Genomic DNA, 25,293 nt, shown 5'->3' with positions numbered 1-25,293 from the left:
TTAAACTAATGCTTTCCAAATACTCTCAAGCGTAATCTGTTTTCCTACAGTGCCCAAATTTGAAGTATGTGCTCCCACTTTAGTTCCTTGGCTGTGTGTTTGCCCTTTCGGGGATTGCACTGTCCAATCCATTTGCCCCAGAGGTGTTGAAGTCTTTAATGTTGGCAACAGATCTTCTCGGCCAGCAGCTTCAAGCTCTCACTGAGGCTGCGGGAACAGTTTACCGCTGCCTCCACTAGACATACTATCAGCAGTACTATCCTCGACAAGCGCCCCAACAGATATCAGTTCACTCACAGCCTTCCAATGGTCAACTGCATCTGATTGTGAAGGTTGTCCGCTGCAGGGGTGAGATGGGATCTCTGGAGCTCCAGGGCTTAATGATGTTTGAATGTTCAGCATAAGAACATAAGAAAGTGCCATACTGGGTCAGACCAAGGGTCCATCAAGCCCAGCATCCTGTTTCCAACAGTGGCCAATCCAGGCCACAAGAACTTCATGGAGTGCCCCCTAGTCTTTCTACTATCCGAAAGATGGTAGAAAGCCTGTATATACTCCTCAACAGGCCTTCAACAGGCTGTGCAAAGGATAGCATTCCTGGAGATAATGTATTCGCCAAGGGGAAGAAACCATCTATTGTGGACTGCACAGGAGCTGGGGTATGAGCTATCGAGGCCTCGGCTCGCACTCTGCCCTTGAGTTTGGTATGCGGCATTCCAATCAATTATTAATTCCAAAAATTATAGATGTATTATTCCCCACTCTTCTTATTTCTAATTGGATCAATCAATGGAGGCTGTGGTGAGATCATTATAGGAAATATAAGTTCAACTTAATTTCTTTTGCTTAGGAAATAAAGCAAATTTTCCACCAAATGAGGCAAAGCGTTTTTATGGCCCCCCTGCGTCTCAGCTGGATGACGTCAGTTGCAGAAATTCAAGCAGGCAGTAATTCAGGTAATCAAGTACGGGCTAGGTAAACGTACCTTACCCCCAAATAATGAGGCAGTCTTTTCTCACCGCTTGAGCCTCACAGGGAAGCTAACATTTTGCCTGATTTATTACATAAGAACATAAGAAAATGCCATACTGGGTCAGACCAAGGGTCCATCAAGCCCAGCATCCTGCTTCCAACAGTGGCCAATCCAGGCCACAAGAACCTGGCAAGTACCCAAAAACTAAGTCTATTCCATGTTACCATTGCTAATGGCAGTGGCTATTCTCTAGGTGAACTTAATAGCAGGTAATGGACTTCTCTAAGAACTTATCCAATCCTTTTTTAAACACAGCTATACTAACTGCACTAACCACATCCTCTGGCAACAAATTCCAGAGTTTAATTGTGCGTTGAGTAAAAAAGAACTTTCTCCGATTAGTTTTAAATGTGCCCCATGCTAACTTCATGGAGTGCCCCCTAGTCTTTCTACTATCCGAAAGAGTAAATAACCGATTCACATCTACCCGTTATAGACCTCTCATGATTTTAAACACCTCTATCATATCCCCTCTCAGTCGTCTCTTCTCCAAGCTGAAAAGTCCTAACCTCTTTAGTCTTTCCTCATAGGGGAGCTGCTCCATTCCCCTTATCATTTTGGTAGCCCTTCTCTGTACCTTCTCCATCGCAATTATATCTTTTTTGAGATGCGGCGACCAGAATTGTACACAGTATTCAAGGTGCGGTCTCACCATGGAGCAATACAGAGGCTTTATGACATTTTCCGTTTTATTCACCATTCCCTTTCTAATAATTCCCAACATTCTGTTTGCTTTTTTGACTGCCGCAGCACACTGAACTGATGATTTCAATGTGTTAACCACTATGACACCTAGATCTCTTTCTTGGGTTGTAGCACCTAATATGGAACCCAACATTGTGTAATTATAGCATGGGTTATTTTTCCCTATATGCATCACCTTGCACTTATCCACATTAAATTTCATCTGCCATTTGGATGCCCAATTTTCCAGTCTCACAAGGTCTTCCTGCAATTTATCACAATCTGCTTTTGATTTAACTACTCTGAACAATTTTGTGTCATCTGCAAATTTGATTATCTCACTCGTCGTATTTCTTTCCAGATCATTTATAAATATATTGAAAAGTAAGGGTCCCAATACAGATCCCTGAGGCACTCCACTGTCCACTCCCTTCCACTGAGAAAATTGTCCATTTAATCCTACTCTCTGTTTCCTGTCTTTTAGCCAGTTTGCAATCCACGAAAGGACATCGCCACCTATCCCATGACTTTTTACTTTTCCTAGAAGCCTCTCATGAGGAACTTTGTCAAACGCCTTCTGAAAATCCAAGTATACTATATCTACCGGTTCACCTTTAGCCACATGTTTATTAACTCCTTCAAAAAAGTGAAGCAGATTTGTGAGGCAAGACTTGCCCTGGGTAAAGCCATGCTGACTTTGTTCCATTAAACCATGTCTTTCTATATGTTCTGTGATTTTGATGTTTAGAACACTTTCCACTATTTTTCCTGGCACTGAAGTTAGGCTAACCGGTCTGTAGTTTCCCGGATCGACCCTGGAGTCCTTTTTAAATATTGGGGTTACATTTGCTGTCCTTCAGTCTTCAGGTACAATGGATGATTTTAATGATAGGTTACAAATTTTTACTAATAGGTCTGACATTTCATTTTTTAGTTCCTTCAGAACTCTGGGATGTATACCATCCGGTCCGGGTGATTTACTACTCTTCAGTTTGTCAATCAGGCCTACCACATCTTCTAGGTTCACCGTGATTTGATTTAGTCCATCTGAATCATTACCCATGAAAACCTTCTTCATTACGGGTACCTCCCCAACATCCTCTTCAGTAAACACTGAAGCAAAGAAATCATTTAATCTTTCCGCGATAGCCTTTCTTCTCTAAGTGCCCCTTTAACCTCTCGATCATCTAACGGTCCAACTGACTCCCTCACAGGCTTTCTGCTTCGGATATATTTAAAAAAGTTTTTACTGTGAGTTTTTGCCTCTACAGCCAACTTCTTTTCAAATTCTCTCTTAGCCTGTCTTATCAATGTCTTACATTTAACTTGCCAATGTTTATGCTTTATCCTATTTTCTTCTGTTGGATCCTTCTTCCAATTTTTGAATGAAGATCTTTTGGCTAAAATAGCTTCTTTCACCTCCCCTTTTAACCATGCCGGTAATCGTTTTGCCTTCTTTCCACCTTTCTTAATGTGTGGAATACATCTGGACTGTGCTTCTAGAATGGTATTTTTTAACAATGACCCCACCTCTTGGACATTTTTTACTTTTGTAGCTGCTCCTTTAAGTTTTTTTCTAACAATTTTTCTCGTTTTATCAAAGTTTCCCTTTTGAAAGTTTAGCACGAGAGCCTTGGATTTGCACACTGTTCCTCTTCCAGTCATTAAATCAAATTTGATCATATTATGATCACTATTGCCAAGCGGCCCCACCACCGTTACCTCTCTCACCAAGTCCTGTGCTCCACTGAGAATTAGATCTAAAATTGCTCCCTCTCTCGTCGGTTCCTGAACCAATTGCTCCATAAAGCTATCATTTATTCCATCCAGGAACTTTATCTCTCTAGCGTGACCCGATGATACATTTACCCAGTCAATACTGGGGTAATTGAAGTCTCCCATTATTACCGCACTACCAATTTGGTTAGCTTCCCTAATTTCTCTTAGCATTCCCATATTGGAAACGTTTAAATTTATAGTATGGAGATTTCTTAGCCCGTTGATGTATGTATGAATTTCTTTCTTGCAAGGCAAGATAACTCGTCCTCACTGTCTTATTATCTAGATCTTTTTTTATATTTTACATGCAGGCAATAATCTCCCCTCTTATAACAACCTTGGCTGTATTCCAGCAGAGAAGTGAGGTGTTTCTGTGTTCAAAGTTATGTTTCTGGAATTCCACCCACTTTTTCACAAAAATTCTTGAAAAAGAGCATTCTCGTACATGAAAGGGAATTTCTAGATTGTTGGGTACTATCCCATTTCTCATTCCATTTCAGGACCAACCATGTTTTAGTATGGGAAGTTTACTATATTGTAATGGTAATTCTGTTTGTTCATGGTTTTGAGGGCCAAGCCCACACCATCACGCATTACAAAAGGTCTAATGCCATAGGAGCTGCACGTGTCTTTTTTTGCAGAGTTTTCTGGTTGGCACCACAGCAATGCATGAAAATATAATAGGCATATTTTGTAAGTGATATTTTTGCCTCAGAAGACTGTACTTTTCAATGTTTTGTCATGTAAAATTTGTTATAAAAGCATAATTTGTCTGTAAAGGGTGTGTATGTGGGGTGGCGTGTGTACAAGGCTGGAAGGTTTGCCTAGGGTATCTCATACCCTTCCCTATACATGGGTTCCGGGGGGGGGGGGGGGGGGGAGGCGGGCCCTGTCACTTTTTAAAAGTATAGATTGCAGGATGGAACTGGGCTTTATTTTGAGGGTCTTGGGACAGACACTGAATGAATCGGGGAGGGGGAATGGGGGGCAGCAGCACAGTAATTGTTCGCACAGGGCAGCAAAAAAGCCAGCACCGCCTCTGGGTAACTGCTGGTATTACGTCTCCAATAAACATTCCCACTCAAAAGGGCTTTCTTCTAACAAAGTGAGATTTCCTTAGCAGCAAAAGAGAAAATGGCTCTCCAGTTTTTCAGGTTATTGGAGGAGTAACCCTAGAGATAGTTACATCATGGAGCGAATCAATCCGATTTCTCCTTTGGGTAATTGCTGTCCCTCACAAAATTTCAAGTCCTTTTCAAACAACTGGTTCCTTCCCAGACCAGAGACTGGCTCCTTCCCAGGCTTATAATTGTCCAGCGGTTACTACTCTGCAGGAAAGGCACCTGATGTTAGGCCACTGCCATAATAGTAGCAGAGTGTTGCATTTCCCACCTTGGTGAAATCTTAGGAGATGCTGCTTTCTCTTCCATCTGTCTCAGAACAAGCTCTGGATCTCTCTTCACATTGATTGGTCACTGTTTGGATTAAACCACATGATATCGCTCTCTCGGGGATGTTTCTGGGGCATGCCAATTACAAGTCTGCACAGACATTTTTTTTTCTGTTTTTCTTTTCTTGTTTCTTTTTGGTTTTCTTTCAATTTCCTGCTTGTCTCATTTCTTTTCATTTATTTAATATTACAAAAAAATGAAATAAAAATTGAAAAAAAACCCAGAAAAAATATTGACCTATTAAAAAAACAAAAACTCTCTGGCCGTCTGCCACATCTCCACCTCCACCTCCTTGTTGCTCCTGCCCCCATCCGTGCTGCAATTACAAATAACGCTGGCAGAAAGAGTCCTGCGCCTTTGTTCATCTCTTCCATACAAAATGATGTTCGCCACATTCAGACCCAGGCTGGTGGTAGAGAGGAAACCGATGATTCCAGCCTTGCTCAGCCAGCACATTTCTAGTCGCGGTGCAGGATGACCAGAGACTGCTCCTGCCCCATGAAGCTTCATCAACAAGAGTAGCTGGGGAGGGAGAAATTGGGAAGAGGGCCCAGGAGGGTTTTTTTTAATGCCTCTTCCACTGAGGCTGGCATTATGTTTAAAAATAAAGCAAACAAAAAATAATGAAATTAATTTTTCTTTCATTTCATTTTAAAAGCTAATTGAAATGGGAAATTTCATTTCAAACTAACACATATTTTATTAAAATATATTACTTGCCTAACAATAAAGGCCTAGGCGACATACAAAATAACATTCATAAAAACCAAATATATGATGAAAAACAAATGTAAACAAAGACATAAGAAAGGCAGCTTACTTGAACAATCATATAATAGTGAGGAAGCTTTAGATAGTAAACCTAGCCCCATTCAATAATAAGCTTTTGTAAACAGGAAGATTTTAACAAACGCAAGGTCTTAGTTCCATAAAAAAAAGAATTCTATAGACTGGAGCTGCAGTGGAGAAAGCAGACTCCCTTGTAAGGCATAAGCGAGCAATTTTTAGAGATGGAGCATCAAGAAAGCCTCATTGTGAAGATCTTAACCGATGTGAAGGCTGATACAATTTCAAAAGTGAATTAAGCCATGAACAGGATTCCAAATTAATGAGTTTGAGCACAATTATTCCAATTTTATATTCAATAAGTTGTCACAGGGTTAACCAGTGCAGCTGTGTTAGAGTTGGCGTAACATGTTCAGAATGTCTGTGACCAGAAATTAAACGCGCAGCTGCATTCAAAAGCAATTATGGATGAATTGTAGCATCAGGAAAGCCCAATGCACATCCCTAATACCAATATTTCAATGGGACAAAGGTTCCCATGCAAAAACAGTCCAGAAAAAGTCTGATTCACATTAAGATGAAGAACAGATGACATCTCTGTTGAAATGGTGAAATAAAATAAATAAAACTATGGCCAAACAACTCAGACCAATACAATAAGGCAGTAGTTCCAAAACCAGTCTCGGGGAGCCCCTAGCCAGTCAGGTCTCCATTGCATACAAATTTTTCTCATGCATAAGCATTGTGATATCCCTAAAACTTGACTTGCTGGGGGTTCTCCAGGCAATGGCATACTAAGGGGGGGGGGGAGGTGTTGCCATCGAGTAGAAGGTTGATGGCCATGAGCAGAGCCCATACCACTCATGACTGAAGAGGGAGGCTGGCGGGCCGCGAGCAGAGCCCATGCCGCTCATGGCAAAAGTGAGAGGCTGGCAGTTGTGAGCAGAGCCCATCCTGCTCACAGACAAATAGGGAGGCTGGCGGCCACGAGCGATGGAATACAGTGGAGAGGCTGGATAGCTCTAGGCAGCTGAAGAGGGAGAGGGCCAGAATGACTGCACATTGAGCCTATGTGATTGAGAGAGGAAGGCGTGTGTGTGTGCATGTATATGAGTAAGAGATTGGGAGCCTGTGTGTGTATGGGAGTAAGGGTGCGTTTATGTACTGCAATAGAGTATCTACCTAATTTTAGCGGTTATTCATATAAAAAATACACAGTTTCTGGTAATTATAGCAATTCTTTATTTTTAATTTTTAATTTATACATTACTGTAAGTGGCTACATATACATATATAAACCTTCGGTGCAAATTGAGTAATTTTACATTGCAGAGCATCAATTATGTGCCATTCTTGGTTGCCCAAATTACACAAACTGTTGGATGTGGTGGGGGGAGAGGGTGTGATTTATTTCTCTGTAGTTGAAATGAATTTGCAGTCACCGAAGCATGTGTAGACTTTGTTGCCCTGAGACATTACATATTTTTCATAACTTAGTAACTGTTCATTTATTGCTTATTGACCTCCTGTATATTAGCATGCGGGAATGAAAAAAAACAAACCAGTTCTGGCAAGTAGACACATTTGTTATACAGAGGCTGGAAATGTGTATGTAATGCTGGTTTTGAAAGGTATCTAAAGTTCTACAGCATTTAGAAAGGCTTTTATGTTTTGATTTTATTCAAGATCAAATCTTCATTTTATTCATTGAAAGTTAAACATATTAGATGGAAATTTTCTTGAACTTCTAAGTTATTAAGTAACTGTGCATTATAATATGTGCAGAGATGGGTACTGAGAATATCTGTGTGATAATATTCAATGTATGTGTAGTACACTGTTTGCTAAGGTGTATAATTCTTTATATTGCATGTGGGTTTGTGCATGTGCTTGGTGGCCAGCAGTAGAACTGTATTACATGTCTTTCTTTGTTCCACAAGCTGCTATTTGTACATGTGGCATGTGTTTGTTTACTTGGCAGAAACATGGAAGCACCGTCTAGCTGCTTGATTATTGTAATCTTTCTTTCTGATGGGTAAAAGACTTCTGTTATGTTTTATTCTTTTTAAGGGTGTTTCATATTACATCTGCATAGATAATGGATACTAAACTGAAAGAAGCGGAAGGATATGGTGAAGATGGTTCAGGTAAGCTACCTGGTAAATCATGAAAAGTTTGTTCAAATTCATTATATGAACTGAAAACTATTTTGCATTCTCCAAAATGCTCCCTGTTCCATGCACAGGTACCCAGAGGCAGGCAGAGCTCCGGAATCTTAATGCGTGGATGAGACGATGGTGCAAGGAAGAGGGATTCAGTTTTGTAAGGAACTGGGGAACCTTTTGGGGAAGGGGGAGTCTCTTCCAAAGGGTTGGGCTCCACCTTAACCAGGGTGGAACCAGACTGCTGGCGCTAACCTTTAAAAAGGAGAGAGAGCAATTCTTAAACCATAACAAAGGGGAAAGCCGACAGTCGCTCAACAGCGCATGGTTCGGAGGGAGGTATCTTCAAAGGATACTAATGATGCATTAGAATTAGGGCATCCCGACAGTGAGGTTTCAATAATAAGAAAAGTAGTCCAAGTGCCTGTAACTAAAAACTCACCTGAGCTAAAGAAATTCTAACTTATCCCTATCAATTAAAAAGAAAAACGAAAATACAAACAAAAAACAAACTTTGAAATGTTTGTATGCTAATGCCAGAAGTCTAAGAAGTAAGATGGGAGAATTAGAATGTATAGCAGTGAATGATGACATAGACTTAATTGGCATCTCAGAGACATGGTGGAAGGAGGATAACCAATGGAATAGTGCTATACCTGGGTACAAATTATATCGCAATGACAGAAAGGAGCACCTGGGAGGTAGTGTAGTGCTTTATGTCCAGGATGGCATAGAGTCCAACAGGATAAACATCCTGCATAAGACTAAATGAACAATCGAATCTTTATGGGTAGAAATTCCTTACGTGTTGGGGAAGAGTATAGTGATAAGAGTATACTACCATCCACCTCGCCAAGATGGTGAGATGCACAGTGAAATGCTGAGAGAAATTAGGGAAGCTAACCAAATTGGTAATGTGGTAATAATGAGAGATTTCAATTACCCAAATATTGACTGGGTAAACGTATCATCGAGCCATGCTAGAGAGATAAAGTTCCTGGATGGAATAAATGACAGTTTTATGGAGCAATTGGTTCAGGAACTGACAAGAGAGAGCAAATTTAGATCTAATTCTCAGTGGAGCACAGGATTTTGTGAGAGAGGTAATGGTGGTAGGGCCGCTTGGCCCTACCACCGTTGTTTTCTTATAATACGATCTAATTTGAATTAATGACTGGAAGGGGGACAGTAAGCAAATCCATGGCTCTCATGCTAAACTTTCAAAAGGGAAACTGTGATAAAATGAGAAAAATAGTTAGAAAAAAACTGAAAGGAGCAGCTATAAAGGTAAAAAGTGTGCAAGAGGCATGGTCATTGTTAAAAAATGCCATCCTAGAAGCACAGTCCAGATGCACAATTAAACTCCGGAATTTTTTGCCAGAGGATGTGATTAGTGCAGTTAGTGTAGCTGTGTTTAAAAAAGGATTGGATAAGTTCTTGGAGGAGAAGTCCATTATCTGCTATTAATTAAGTTGACTTAGAAAATAGCCTCTGCTATTACTAGCAACAGTAACATGGAATATACTGAGTTTTTGGGTACTTGCCAGGTTCTTATGGCCTGGATTGGCCACTGTTGGAAACAGGATGCTGGGCTTGATGGACCTTGGTCTGACACAGTATGGCATGTTCTTATTTCTTAGACTTATCCCCTTAAGAATTAGGTTTATACATTTGATCCCCTATAGAAAAAAACGGAAACTACACTGACATTCAGGCCGATCCAATAAATCTGTGAGGAAAACGGGCCGCTTTCCTATCGAGTGCACAGATCTCCTGGGTGTACAATCAAATATTTAAATGAGGGATCGTGCTAAAAGGAAGCGATAGGGACAAATGTGCCCCCCTAGCACCTCCTTGGCAGTGGGCGCCCAGGAGAGGTGGCTGTCAGCAGGTTAGGAAAACGGACACTCAATTTTATGAGCATCGGTTTTCCTAACCTGTGCAAAGCCACGAGTTAGGAAAATGGACACTTGTTAATTGAGTGTCCCTTTTCCTAACCTGACTGCTGGCACGTTTTTGGGGGTTTTTTAAAATTTTTTGTAAACATTCTCATCCTTTTTGTTCCTCCATGATATTAAGTGAGAGGAAGTTCAGAAAAGCAGTATTTTCTGCCTTACTATACACTTTTTGGGCCACTTCTTGGGCCGTTCGGAAATTAACGCACGTTGGGCTCACACTTTGTTTTTTTTAATGGGGGGGGGGGGAAATAGCTAATAGCCTCATCAACATGCATTTGCATGTGATGAATGCTGTTGGCTTCGGGGGAAGGGGGGTTGGACCCATATTTTGGACACGCTTATCCCCATATAGCATAAGGGGTTGTGGACACGCGTCCAAAATGCACATCCAACCACTGGTTAAACAGTGCGCTCAGCTGAGCGCACTGTTCTGCATCAGCCTGTATGAGCATGTTCTAGCTTTGCTAATACAATTTAAAGGTAAGAATTAAAAAAAACAAAAAACTTTCTCATGTCTGCCTCTATGATACCTCATTTGAATACTTTTTGAAAGAAACATTTACCCCTGCTCCTTAGGCTTAAATGAGTATTTTAAATTATGGAAAAAGATGATTATTAAAGGACATCATTACCATCAGTTACTTGGGAAGGTTCCAAACATCATTTGCTGCAGTCTAGATGAGTAAACATCTACCATCACTATGTTTTATGGTCATAAAAGGGGGAAACACATCCTATTTAGATGGTTTAGTCAATTTGTGGAAGCACCACTCCACTTTATTTAATATTTTTGTATTCCACAAATCCCAATGACAAATTGATCAATGCAGATAACAGCACAAACAATCATAAATAATAAAGCAAACACAATAATCATACATCTTAAGATTAAGATATGGACAGGTTAATGATCAACATTATAAACATTTGTATAGTTGCTTTCTGAAGAATTTATATTCCTCAAAGTCTCTAGCTGTCAGGGACAGTTCATTCCAAAGCAAGGGCCCAATTTGGCAGAAGGCTCTCAACCTAGTCTGATGTAACTTACAGCTCATAAGAGGGGGTACACTGAGTAAATTTGATCCTTGAGAATGCAAGGATCTGATTGGAACATACAATTCAATGGAATGCATTATCGGAAAATTGGCTGATGGAGTGCCTTTAAGACTAGTGTTAATATGAGTGAAATGTGATAACCCGTGCTGCCCCATTTTGTATCAATTGCAGTATGTAAAGAAGATTTTTTGGTAAACCTTTAAATAGGGCATTGCAGTAATCTATATTTGAAAGCACTAAAGCCTGAACTACAGAGCGAAAGTCCACAAGAGATACCAATGACTTCAAGGAGTGAGTCATTTGCAATTTTGCAAAAGAAGCTTTATCAACTTAATGTGTGGTTTTAAAATCATCTGTAAGTCTAAATGAATTCCCAAATTTCTTGCTTCTGTAACAATGGGTATCATGATGTCTCTGTCAGAATCTCCATGAGGAGTTAGCAATCTGATGTGTTCTCCGTGAGGAGTTAGCAAGCTGTTGTCAATCTGTTAACAAAGCTCTGTAGAGAAAGCTGGGAGATAGCAATCTGTTATTTAGAATAGTTGTGGGTGGATCCTTGGACCAGTGGCAGGTGACCACTGGTCAGGCTTAGTGTAGGAGACAGACACACACTAGTTCTTTTATTAGACAATATAGTAAACCACCAGAGGTAGCCGTAGTGAGCTGGAAGCGCCCGGCTGGGCTGTAGTTCCTCAGGTACTGGAACAGCGATCCCAAGGTGGCTGAGCTGTAGAGAAATTCAGAAAGTGAGTAGGCAAAGCATGCGGCATTCAGGAACAAGTCCTTGATGGTAACATTCACACAATAGTCTCTTAAGGCAGCCCAGGAGTTGGTATGCATTAGGCCCTCGAGGAGCGAGTACCTGGTTCCAGGGAATGCTCTGAGAGATAGATACAGACTCACTGATGTTAAGCAATAAAGACTTCTTAGAAGCAATATATTAAACCACCAAAGGTGGCAGTAGTGAGCTGAAAGCGCCCGACTGGGCTGTAGTCCTTCAGGTATTGGAACAGCGATCCCAGGGTGGCTGAGCTGTAGAGAAACTAAGAAAGTGAGTAGGCAGTATATGCAGAGTTCTGGAACAAGTCCTTGATGGTAACACTCACACAATAGTCTCTTAAGGTAGCCCAGGAGATGGTATGCATTAGGCCCTTGAGGAGTGAGTACCTGGACCCAGGCAAAGCTCTGAGAGATAAATGGAAACTCACATGTTGTAAGCAGCAATGACTTCTTAGCAGAAGTGATATTCAGGAGCAAGTCCAGGACGTGGGCCCTCGAGGAGCGAGTACCGGTTCCGGACTGCGACCTGCAAAGAAAAAGAGAGCGTGAGGCCCCCGAGGAGCGGGTACCTCTAGGGAAGTCTGAGGAGGCAGAGTAGCTGGGTTTGCGGAAAGCGAATCCCATCCGCTGCGACCAGGAGGAAACGAACCCTTGCTAACTCATCTTGTTAGCGAAAACAGACCTTAAATATCAGGAGCTGGTGACGTCATCTCAGGGGGATGTTCCTGAGGTTCGTGCCAATGCTGGTACATCAGTCGGGCCTCATGCGCGCGCCCTTAGGCATCTGGTCAACATGGCAGCTTGCAGCGTCGAGCCGGTCCGGGAATCCCGGAGGAGGATGGCCCGGAGACGCCGCAGCAGCTAGCCTTCCATCAACCCTGAAGGGAGTCGCCAACGAGGTAAGGTGGGCGGAGCAGAGACGTCGGACAGCGACGGACATAACAGTCTCCAAATTTTATCTCGCGAAACTCACCCATATATTTACAACTAATATATAAAACTGAAGTCTTTTTAACATTTAACTCTATTTTGTTGGTTCAACCACAGCTGAATCACAGTCATGGATTCCAAAAACCTGTGCTTGGGTAACATGATCTAGAAAACATAGGAAGATAAATTGTAAATTTTCTGCATAAATATAATATGGTACCCCGAGAGATTGAAATAATGCACCTGTAGGCTGCAGGTAAATATTAAAAAGCATGGAAGAGTGAGAGGAGCTTTATGGAACCCCTGCTACAACGACTCGCCTGGAGTGGCAATTCTGATCTATAACAAACTGCTGAGTCCGTCCTGACAAAAAAGAGGTGAACCAAGAAAAACCAGTATCTTTTAGACCTAAGGCACACAGCTGAATGAGTAAAACTGAATGTTTAACTGAATCAAAAGTGGCGGCTATGTCTGACTGAGCCAGCAAAATCGAATGGCCCTTGTCTAAACTATGCAGAACTTGTTTAAATAAAGAAAAAATAGACATTCTGTTCCACAACCCTATCTAAATCCCAACTACTGTGCATAGAATATCTTGTTCATCAAGTACTCCTCTAGTTGTAACAGTGCCCATTTCTCTAATAACTTAGTGAGGGTGGATAGATTGGATATAGGACAATGATTTGACAAACTAGCATCAGAAATTGCAACATCTTTTTATTGGATACCCTATGGCTTATTTAAGTTCTTTTGGGATAACTCCTGCAACTAAGGATTTATTGATAATGTGCATCAAAATGGAGTACATTTGCCAATGCTAGAATAGCCTGATAGTTTAGATATTCATGAGCCAGAACAAAATAGCATTGGAAAAGAAGGGGGAAAGTGAAAAGATGCCCTGCCTCCCCGTATATGGCATACCATGAAGCACCTTCAACAGAGAATCTTGAAAGAGAACAAAGCACTGTCCCAGCAGGACAGCAAAACACACTAAACATCTCATCAGCTCAAGTATAGCATTTACACAGCACTCCTGTGTGAGCTCTTAAATGAAGTATTGGGGATACTATGTGCTTTTTTTCAGGATGCTGTACCCACAACAGCATCTCCTCTATCCTCAGTTTCCTCTTCTCTGCTCATCAATTCTGCTTCCACAACTACTTCATCTTGCCAGAAGAGATGCTTATAGATGCAGATATTGTTACATGCAGCACATAATGAATGCCTTCCTGGTACAAAAACCAGCAAGAGCTATTTTAGGCCTAATTCTTAGTGTAAAACATGATTTGGTGTGAGAGGTAACCGTGTTAGGGCCATTTGTCAATAATGATCATAAGATCAAATTTGACTGAATATCCGGAGGGTTGACACTAAGGAAATCTACTGTGATGGTATTTAACTTTCAAAAGGGAGACTATGAGGAAATGATTAGGAAAAAACTGAAAGAAACAGCTGCAAAGGTTGAGTTTAAAAATACCATCTTGGAAGCCCCAGACCACATGTATTTCACACATTTAAAAAGGTGTGTGTGTGGGGGGGGGGGGGGTCATGTGAGGCGATGTGCTAAGGAAGTCACATTCTCCCTTGGCTCCAGGTGCCACAGCCCTGAATCTAATGGCATCACTACTTTTTGGAGGACTTACTGTGTGCTAACATTCAGTTCCAAGCCGGCACATGTCGATTGTTCATTTTATGAACAAATCTCCGCAACCGATGACCTCTAGGGGAGGAAAAAAGGACAAAGAGAAGGGGAAGGCCGCAGACCCGAAAATGGTGGTGGGAGCGAGCGAGCCAGGCCCTCTGCTAGTGACACCACTCACAGTGGAAATCTTAAAAACGACCCTGGACTCAACGCTGGACTCTAAATTGGCTGGCAAAGCTCAACAGCTCACGGAGGTAAAAACCACGTTGGCGGACTGTGGCCCAAGAATCGAGCAGATAGAGGAGAGAATATCGGGTTGGAAGATGGCCTGACGGCAAACGAAGAAAAAATTACCGCTCAAGAAGGGGTTATTCAGGAATGTAAAGGCAAAATAGACGAACTGGAGAATTGCCTTCGGCGGGATAACTTGTGGTTCTTAAGACTGCCAGAGGTAATGGATGAGAAAGGACTGATAGCTTTCTTAGAAGAATGGCTCCCGGAGGCGGTGGGTCTGGAGGACCTAAAGGGCGTTGTTCGTGTTGAAAGGGTGCACAGATTGGGGACATGCCAAACATCCTAGAATCGCGATCGCAAAATTTTTAAATTCGGCAATCAAACAGCGCATCTGGCTTGCCTATAAGAAACAACCTGAGCTAACTTATGAAGGCCAATGGATACACATTACTCAGGACTACTCAGTCCATGTGTCTCTACAATGGAGGTCATTTTCTCCAATATGTTCCAACCTGTTTGAGAAAAAGATTGTTTGCCCTGCAATTCCCAGCTATATTAAAAAATTTTGGTGGAACGGGACTGTGCACAGTTTCACCTCACCAGATGAAGCCCAGAAATTCCTACGAACTCACGTAGAAGGGCCGGTGTAAGATGTAGCAGGAGCTGTAGTCTTTGCACACTGACGGCGCTAACAGGGCGCAATTGCGCCATGTCCTGTAACTCCTTCAGGACTTAGTTTCTAAACCCCCGTGGAATTAATGTGAGAACAAAGGGATAAAAATATGATACCTGTGATTGGAAATACAGCTGGCCCATCCGGGCTGGGCTACAGCTAGGATTTTGACCGTCTGGGACATTACTTTTGGACAAGAAATGGTGGATGTTACTGTTGTGGATCTGGCTCGACCCCTGTGATGAGATTACTTTTCCTCTTTGAAAGACTATTGACGGGTCACACTGCACATACTGCGCTACCTGAGACTGGCTTCCTAATAGGACCGGTTTCCATGTGTGCCTCGTCTGATCCGGAGTCTGTGGTACCTGAATGTTTCACAAACGTGACCTCTCGATCTGATTCCCCACCTGCAGGGAACATCAGGTCATATATACGAAGCAGAGATAAATGGGGATACGGGGGGGAGGGGGGGAGGGGGGAAGTGGGGAAACAATGTAATAGTGACAAGCGTAGGGAGGTATCTTAGGTGGAAAGTGTGTGTGCATGGGAGAGTGTGTGTGAGTGAGAGGGACATAGGTTTGGTGCTATGCATGGGGACACTACCACCCTTTCTGTTCTCGCAAAGGGTTCCAAGGTGGGGCTGCTGGGACCTCCTTCTTTGGCCACTCACTACACATGTACATACAGCATGTATAATGCTTTTTCATTGTCAGTATGGTTAAACTTGTGTCCCGGAATATGCACAGGTTAGGCTCACCTATCAAACGCAAAAAAGTTTTATCACATTTGAAGAGGTTACCTGGGGATATTGTGTGTTTTCAAGAAACGCACCTCAATCCAACAGAAAGCACCAAACTAAAGCGTGAATGGGTGGGAACATGTTGTTTTGCTGAGGCTAAAGACCGTAAGGCCGAAGTTGCGATCCAGATATGTGATGATAATTGGCAGATGGATGGGACATTTGATCACGTTATGTAATGTTTATGCCCCAACTACAAACCCACAGAAATATCTAAAGGAGCTCAGGGGGGGGTCCTACTGTCCTATAGGGTGGGGATGTTACTAGTAGCTGGAGATCTAAATTGCGTTGTGGCTGGGACCCTGGGCTAGCTTAGGGAAAAGGTGTGAAGGTGTGGATGACATTTGTAAACAGGCTTAATTGTTATTTGGAGAATGCTACACCCAATGGAGAGAGAATATACCTTTTATTCTAACCCACACAGTTCTTTCTCGAGAATAGATTATATTTTACTTAAGTGACGCATTTCCTAGGGTTATTAGAGCGAATATAGAAAACCCGGTTATTTCTGATCACTCACTTGTCTCTATGTCTATTACTTTGGGGCCAAAAACCCAGGGCCCCAAGATGTGGAGATTTCTGCACGACCTTAAAGGGGATAAGGACTTCCAGAAAGTTTTGAGAGATAAATGGCTGTACTACAAAAAGAATAATGCTCAACATGTTGGTAACCCCCAATTGTTCTGGGAGGCTGGAAAAGCTGTGCTGTGGGGAGAAATTATAGGTTACACCCAGCGCCTGATATAAGCGGATAAACAGGGAAACTCTACAGTTAGACACTTTAACCAAACAAGTACGACGAACGATGTTAGGCTCACTGTCGGAGGAGACTAGAAAGACCTACTTTAGTCTCCTTAACCATCTCAACACAGTGTTACATATAAGGGCAGGGAAAGCACTGCAGGTAGCCCAGCACAACTATTTTAAATTTGGCAACAAAGTAGGGAGACCAATGGCTAATTTGGTGCGAGCAGCTAGACCACGCACACGATACACAATATGAGAACACAAAGCGGGCACCAAATCTCTGATATTGGGGACATAGGGGAAGTGTTCCGTAGTTTTTATGACACTTTATAGAGCAGATCAGGAACCACCTTCTACTAATGAGCGGGAGTTTTTCTCTGACATCCATCTATCCCAAATTACTGTCAGAATTCCTTAACCAGCCTATTCAATCATATGAAGTAGTACAAGTTATTAATACGATGGCCTCTGGCAAATCACCAGGCTCAGATGGGTTCTTTTACGACTTTTATAAGATGCTCAAAGTTCATGTTGTGGCTCCCCTAATGGAATTCTATGTGGATGGTCTCACCCGTAATCTTTTCCACAAAGATTTTAATAGCACCCATATCATAGTGCTACCAAAAGCCGGCAAGGAACCTGCGAAACCAGAATCATACCGGCCCATCTCCCTACTTAACAGCGATCTAAAAATATTAGCAAACATTTTAGCAGAGAGACTCAATTTAGTGATCCCCCAATTGATTTTGATGCAACAAGTGGGATTTGTTAAGGGTCACAAGGCCACAAGCCATATCATAAAACATCTATCTGCTATGTGTGTTATGATTCCTCCCATAGCTGGAGCTACGGGAGTCATCTCACCTTTCTCTGGAGGCCACTCCGAAGCCAGGGCCTTGCCTGATCTGGTTGCCCAGGTTTTGCTCCATGGCCTGGGAAGCCTTCGACGTCCTCGGGGCCTGCCTGAGGCCTGCTTCAATCTCCACCTGGACTTCCTGGTTTGGGCCCCGCCCTTCTCCCTAGGGGCTGGCACGCAGCTCTTCTCTCCAGTTATAGGGGCCAGCCAGGTGTGGCTCATCTGAACTCCTCCCAGGGAGTTGCTTGTTTCCTGTCCTATAAAAGGACTTCCTCTGCTCTCAGTCCTTGCTTCGGCAATGGGGCTAGTCTACCTAGGCTATGTCTCCCTTGGACTTCCTGATGTTCCAGCTTGTTCCTGATGTTCCAGTCCTGATGTTCCTGATGTTCCAGTCCTGATGCTCCAATATGAGGGACCCATGCCTCCGAGAGTTCCTGCTTGTGTTCCGAGTTCCTAGACTCTTGCTTCTGATTCCTAGTTCCGACTCTGGAGGACCCAAGGGGTTTCCACTACTCTGTGCTGAGTGACTTCCCGAGCTTCTCCCGCTATTCTCATGGTCCACGACCAGCCTCTGGGCTGTGAAGGGCGTGAAGGAGACAGTGTGGTCCAAGACCGTCCATTGGGGCTGCCCGTTGGCAATAGAATGGTAGGGCGCCTGAGGGTCCTACTCATCTCTCTTGTTCCTGTCTTCATCCTGAACCCCTCTGTGCTTTGCTCCAAGTTCCAAGGCCTTGCCTTATCTGCTTCAGTCCTGTGTCAGCCTGACCTCCGTTCGGCCTGCTGCTCCCTGCGGCAGGTCCGAAAGGGCTGGGAATGGTCAGAGGGTGCATTTGGGCCACTCTCGGGCATCCTCAGCTCGGTACTCACCCATATGTGAGGACTACCATCCTGCTTGTCCTGTGAGAAAGCAAGTGTTACTTACCTGTAACAGGTGTTCTCACAGGACAGCAGGATGGTAGTCCTCACGAAACAGACCCAACTCCACCCCATGGAGTTGGGTCTGTATACGTTTTTACGTTTATTTTAGTTTCGCTTGCGCTTTTAGCTATAAGACGAGACTGAGAGAGACACCTGTGGCTCACAGGGATAATTGCAGGCTGAGCATGCTCAGTGCACTCAGTGTGCCAGTGTCAGTCAAAGCTTTGTAGAAACTTTTTTTTTTAATTCTTTATTTATCACTTTTCATATTTAATACATACAAGTATCATTTGCATTAAGAATTACAGAGTATTGTATTGAAAAAATTAAGTAAATATACAGTATGATCATATACTACTTCACAATAATCTGTATGTCAAATAGGAAAATAAGAAAAGCATTGTTTACTTTTTGAGCGCAAGACAAAATGCAATATGACTGAATAGTCAAAATTAGAAACATAAGGTTCTCTCCCCTTATTTATTTACTTACTGCTTGCTCCTCAATCCCCAACAGGATTCTAAGATGTTTAGGATTTGTGAACTGATAGTTCTGCCCTTAAAATTTCACAACACACTTACAGGGAAATTTTAACAGGAATTGCCCCCCACTATCAATTACATTTTTTCTAAATACTAAAAATCTTTTTCTCCTAATTTGTGTGGACCTAACTAAACCTGAGTAAATCCAGATCTTTTGCCCGTAGAAAGTTTTACCTCTATTCCTAAAAAAATACTTTAGGATATTTTCTCTATCAGTGTTACGAGCGCGCGCGGGCGCGGTCGTCTCGGGCGGGTGGTGAGCCCGTGGGCCACGGCAGGACCCCAGGAGGAGCCCAAGGCCACACCGTGGGAGGTGAGCTGAGCAGGCATGGTGAGCCAGGCAGGCAGGAACAGAAGCAGGAAGTCCGGCCCTCAGCCGGACCTGCATGCCCATGGTAGCCAACACGGGGAAGTTGACTAATGAACGGTCCTCCGACTGTTCCCGGCCCTTTCGGACCTGCCGCAGGGAACGGCAATGGGCAGCAGGCCGGACAGAGGCGAGGGCAGACAGAGTCCTTAAACAGAAGACATCAGACGGGGCAGAAGCAGGCTGAAGCAGACGGAGACATCAGGACAAGGGCTGAAGCGAGACACAGGAAAGGCCCAGGCGAGCAGGAACTCCGATGCTGGGATACTCACATCCGAAGCCCCCTCGGCTGGCAGAAGCTCAAGAGCCCGTGGGACGAATCCCTCCTGTTGGCCACTCCAGGGCCCAACAGGACAGAAGGCTCAGGAACCAGGTCAAGGCAGAGACAGGAAGACATCCGGGCAAGGGCTGAAGCAGACACTGGAGACAAGGCTGGACGGGAACATTGCACTGTCCATCAGGGCGCCCTACTCAGCCCACCCGTGGGACTGAGTCGCGGACCACCCTGTCCCAGACGCGCCCTACACAGCCTAGGAAGGCTGGTCGCGGACCACGCTGAGAAGGAGGGCGCGGGGAAGACCCAGGCGAACAGGAACTCCGATGCTGGGAAACTCACATCCGAAGCCCTTACGGCTGGCAGGCACAGGAACAAACATCTAGGCAGGGTCAGAGACAGGCATCAAGGCAGAGACACTGGACATCAGGAACATCAAGCAGAGACAGGACAAGGCGCCATCAAACATGGAGGACCTGGATCAGCTAGGTTACAGGCGACTGTAATGCACAATCCGAAGGCCGAAGACAAGCAGGAGTCGGAGTCACGGACCGGAGTCAAGGCAGGCTGAAGACAAGCAGGAGTCGGAGTCACAGACCGGAGTCAAGGCAGGCTGAAGACAAGCAGGAGTCGGAGTCACGGACCGGAGTCAAGGCAGGCTGAAGACAAGCAGGAGTCGGAGTCACGGACCGGAGTCAAGGCAGGCTGAAGACAAGCAGGAGTCGGAGTCACGGACCGGAGTCAAGGCAGGCTGAAGACAAGCAGGAGTCGGAGTCACGGACCGGAGTCAAGGCAGGCTGACGACAAGCAGGAGTCGGAGTCACGGAGGACCTGGATCGGGAGAGGTCACAGGCAACTGTGTAACCCAATCCGAAGGCCGAAGACAAGCAGGAGTCGGAGTCACGGACCGGAGTCAAGGCAGGCTGAAGACAAGCAGGAGTCGGAGTCACGGACCGGAGTCAAGGCAGGCTGACGACAAGCAGGAGTCAGAGCCACGGTGGACCTGGATCGGGACAGGCCACAGACAACTGTGTAACCCAATCCAAAGGCAAAGACACAGTGAACAGAAAGTCCTTAAATACTGGAGGTAGAAGGCAACTCCCTGGGAGGAGCTTGCCAGGACCGCCCATCGCTGGTCCTATAACTAGGGTAGAGAGCTGCGGGCCAGCCCCTAGAGAAGGGCGTCGCCCAACAGGAAGTCCAAACACTGAGGCTGCAAGCCACCGGCATGCCTCAGGAGCAGCTAGGCCTCTCAGGCCCTGGAGCAAGTCCTGGATGATGCGCAGGCGAGGCCCTGGCTTCAGAGCGGCCTCTGGAGGAAGGTAAGAGACCTCCTGCAGCGCAGCAGCAGGGGGGATCGCAACAATCAGAAACAAATGCAAAGGTTACTAACATTGTACCACGATTTTCAACATGTATTTCTTCCTGAGATTTCGGTAAAAAATCTGATATATTCAAAGATTGTTCTGTACCTATCTTATACTCATTCAGAACCCTATCTGCAACTTCCTCATTATTTACCACTTTTCCTCCTTCTTTTGCTATTACTTTTGTATTCACAAAGAAAGCTTTCGTTATTGTGGGTAAACATTGTTCTGGTAATTTTAACACTTGAATAGCATAAGACCTAAACAATTCTACCGGACTGATTTTCTCAATTTTGGGGAAGTTTATAACCCTTAAATTCAGCGCTCGTGTGTAATTTTCTAAACTTTCAGTCTTTCTCTGAATTTCATCCTCTGCCTTAATTTGCAAATTTTGTATTTTTTCTACCTGATCTACCCTTTTTTCAATACTAAGGATCTGTTTTTGTTGACCTTCTAAAATATCAGAATTTTTTTTCACTACTACATTTGTTTCTTGAACTACATCGGCAAGTTTCAAAATAGAAGAATCAAGTTTAGCAATGTAATTCCAAAGAGTCTCCATAGTAATAGTGCCAGGTTTTATAAATATTTTCTGGGGATTCTTTTCCTCCATATTTCCCTGTGATAAATGTGGTGATCTCTGTTCCAATCTCTTTTCATTTTTTGGTGTACTACCCTGTTTAGGTATAAACTCTTGAACCTCAGGGCCTCCCAGTTCAGAAGATATAGTTGACACTTGTAATCCTTCTTGTATCTCTTGATCCTGTTGGGGGATGCTTGGTAACTCTTGGGGTCCTCCCCCATTTTTACCAGGGGGGGGTTGGTATCTCAGGCGCCCCCGGACTAAGTGTGATATCATTGGCCAAAAGGGGAAGTTTCCGCTCCAAATCTTCCCCTATCGCGGCCCCCTCCACAGGGGTATTTAGGGGTGAGTTTAGCCACTCTGAAACAGTCCTCCGAGTTGAATCTGCATTTATACCAAGAGGAGGCTTGATCTTTGCCTTTCTCTTGGTATGAGGCATATTACTAACAATTAGAATTAAAGGCAATAAAAAATGAGTTCTGAAATATGAGTGGTTCCTTATACCATCAATCAATGCTTTACTTAGAAGGCACTAGAGAGATAAACCCATGTCCTACCTGGGGAGTTATCGGTAAAGAGTCCAATAGAGAGTCCAATACACTCAAACGCTTGAGAGTTTTCAATTACTTCCAGGAAATCCAGCGAATCCGGTCGAAGCCAGTCAAAGCCGCGGGCGCCCCTTAGGCGCGCGGCTTCGGCAGTGCGCCGTCGGCAGCTACGCGCCGAAGGGGAGCCCCTTTTACCTCCGCTTCCGGCTCCTCCTTCTGATGTAGCCGCAGCTGGTTGGTGTTAGTCCGTCGGGGCAGTTTAGCGTCTACCCCCGGATTTCCCACGGAGCAAGTCACTGAAGTAATATCAATATCCCGGTAAAATCAAGGAAAAAATACCTCCTCAAGGTAGGGTAAGATCTCTCTCTCTGCCTCGGGAGACAGACTGAAGGGGAGCCCCTTTTACCTCCGCTTCCGGCTCCTCCTTCTGACGTAGCTGCAGCTGGTTGGTGTTAGTCCGTCGGGGCAGTTTAGCGTCTACCCCCGGATTTCCCACGGAGCAAGTCACTGAAGTAATATCAATATCCCGGTACAATCAAGGAAAAAATACCTCCTCAAGGTAGGGTAAGATCTCTCTCTCTGCTTCCAAAGCTTTGTAGAAACTTTGACAGAAAGGTTTTCCGTACAGGGTTCCATCCTGTGATGTCACCCATATGTGAGGACTAACATCCTGCTGTCCTGTGAGAACACCTGTTACAGGTAAGCAACACTTGCTATTTATATCAACTGATTCAACCTCAGACAGGGGTAGTGTATAGTTTTGCTGAGCTCCAATGGCAGTTCCATCTCCCACATACAGATTTTTATGCCTTCTTACAGATTCGACATTTTATGCAGACTTACGCTAAGCATTGGAAGATGACTAGCACAACTGACCGGTTACAAAATATAATTTCTAGTAAGTCTGCGAGAGGCCCGAACATCTCCTCTTTTTACAAAGAACTAGGGGCTTGCTTTACCGGTACTAACTTGCACACACTTTTTCACAAATGGTCTTCCTGGGTTGATTTTTCATTGGCTTATGAGGGGTTACTGGGAGCCTTTTCCCAAATTTCCAATATAACCATTAATGAAGATTTGTGGGAAACTCAATATAAGTTTCTGTGGTAAGGGTTTATCCCTCCCACACAAGCTTTTAAACTTCGCCTACATGCCAAAAATGCGGCATGATGCCAGGGTCGTACTATCATGTTTTTTGGAAATGCCCATTCATTCAAGCGTTTTGGGATCACATACGGGGATTTTTCTCGACATTATGGCAATGTTCAATCCTGTTGGACCCTGGATTGTGACTCAGACACCACTACATACTACTAGTTCACAACTTCTACGACTTTTCTCTGCAAGGCGGCAGTGGTGGGAAAAAAAGCCATCCTTATTAAATGGCTAGATGACATAGCTCCTGATAGAGATCAATGGTTTAAACAGATACTACGTCTGTGTACTCACGAACAATACATACTACAGCACCAACAATCCTCACAAAAGATAGAACAGGCGGATGTATGGGCTAATTTTCTTGCCTACATTAACCCTACTGTTGACACATCTTAGGGGAGGTGGAGAGAAAGAGAGGACAGATAAGGGGGCTTACCACTTGCTACTTTCTATCTCCTAGCTCACTTAGTACACACAGTTCCACTGAGACTAGTACTGAAATTACACCAACTACTCCCACACAATCATTATTATTATCATACTACCCACCACACTGGGGAGGAGGGAGGGAATACTGGAATAGGGAGCTTATGAACATGAGGTATCAGAGACTGGCTTCTCCATAGGAAACTTCCACTTCCTAATGTTAGTTAAATGATCTCTGTTTCGATGCAAGTTTGGTTTGCGGGACAACCGTGAGAAAACATGGGGCTCACATTTTTAATGCATAATGGTCAATGGATGCCTTTACAGACCCGCTAACTCTGTTGATGCTTGTATATACTTTACCTGATTGTATTTGACTATAGGCTTAAACATACAGCCCTACATAGGATTGGTTGCAGTTTTTTGGAGTCTTCATTCCATTGGTCATCTTGTTCATATTGTTCATATGTTACTGTTCATATGTTACTGTATTGCCTATTTGCCTATTTGTTTTATTTGAAAAACCCAATAAAAAATAAAAAGGTGGCAGGAAAGATTAACATCTGCTAGCATGTTAAAAGGTGAGGTGAGAGAGGCTATTCTAGCTAAATATATATATAACTTGAAAAATGGAAAAGGGATCTGAATGAAGAAAAGAGGAAACATAAGCACTGACTACACTAGAGAAGTATTTATCAAAATTTTTAGAACTCATCACCTCTTTAAAATTGAATTTTGAAAATACTATTCTATTAGGGGATTTCAATGTACACGTAAATTTGCCAAATAAGCCTATTCATGTGATTTCGTTTTTGGAAGCTATGAATGGCTTAGGTTGGTCTCAATTAATCTCTGCTCCCACCCATAGAAAAGGAAACACATTAGATTTGGTATTCTATAACTCTGTATCGATCAATATTCCATTGGATGAAGTTAAGAATGAAGAAGTTCCTTGGTCTGACCACCACTTAATCTCTTTTTCAGCAGTTACGAGTAAAGCTGCCACAGCATATCCCCCCAAAAAAGTGATTAATATTAGAAGAAAAGTTACAAATGAGGAATTTTTGACTGCGTTTGCTAATAAATTACCAATATCAGTGCAAGATGAGGTAGAAAAAACAATTGAATGTTGGAACAATGCCATTATAGATACTCTAAATTTTATTGCCCCTTTAAAACCTACGATTATCTATAAGAAAAAAAAATCAAATAATCCTTGGTATACAGATGCATTGCATAACTTAAAAACATCTTTGCGAAAAAACGAGCGTCGGTGGAGAAAACACAAGAATAATCAAAACAAAAATAATTACTTTGCAACGTTAAGAAAGTACAGACAAGACATAAATATAGCAAAGAAGAAATTCTATGCTAATAAAATTAATTTGGCTAACAAAAATCCACATGTATTATTTAATATTGTTAAGTCATTAGTGTCACCCCTGAGTTCAGATGCTTCAGAAATTGAAGAAGACACTTGTGAGAAAATAGCCTCATTTTTTCAGTCAAAAACAAATAATATCATAGAAGAATTCAA

The 25,293-nt window shown here is 43.3% G+C and overlaps 1 protein-coding gene across 3 annotated transcripts in view; it reads left to right on the top strand.

Annotated features, from left to right (window-relative positions):
• KIAA1211L (KIAA1211 like) overlaps nt 1-25,293 on the top strand; it is a 362,116-nt gene that overhangs the window by 170,025 nt on the left and 166,798 nt on the right. For all 3 annotated transcript variants that reach the window (XM_029604772.1, XM_029604771.1, XM_029604770.1), the window contains exon 2: nt 7,804-7,880. In XM_029604772.1, the coding sequence (XP_029460632.1) occupies nt 7,832-7,880 (49 nt within the window). In that variant the 5' untranslated portion in view covers nt 7,804-7,831. The remainder of the gene's footprint in view (nt 1-7,803; nt 7,881-25,293) is intronic.

The sequence above is a fragment of the Rhinatrema bivittatum genome, chromosome 5 (genome assembly GCF_901001135.1).
Source record: "Rhinatrema bivittatum chromosome 5, aRhiBiv1.1, whole genome shotgun sequence".
In the NCBI taxonomy this organism is placed as follows: domain Eukaryota; kingdom Metazoa; phylum Chordata; class Amphibia; order Gymnophiona; family Rhinatrematidae; genus Rhinatrema; species Rhinatrema bivittatum.
Note: the sequence above shows the minus strand (reverse complement) of the source record. Positions and strands in the feature narration are given on the sequence as shown.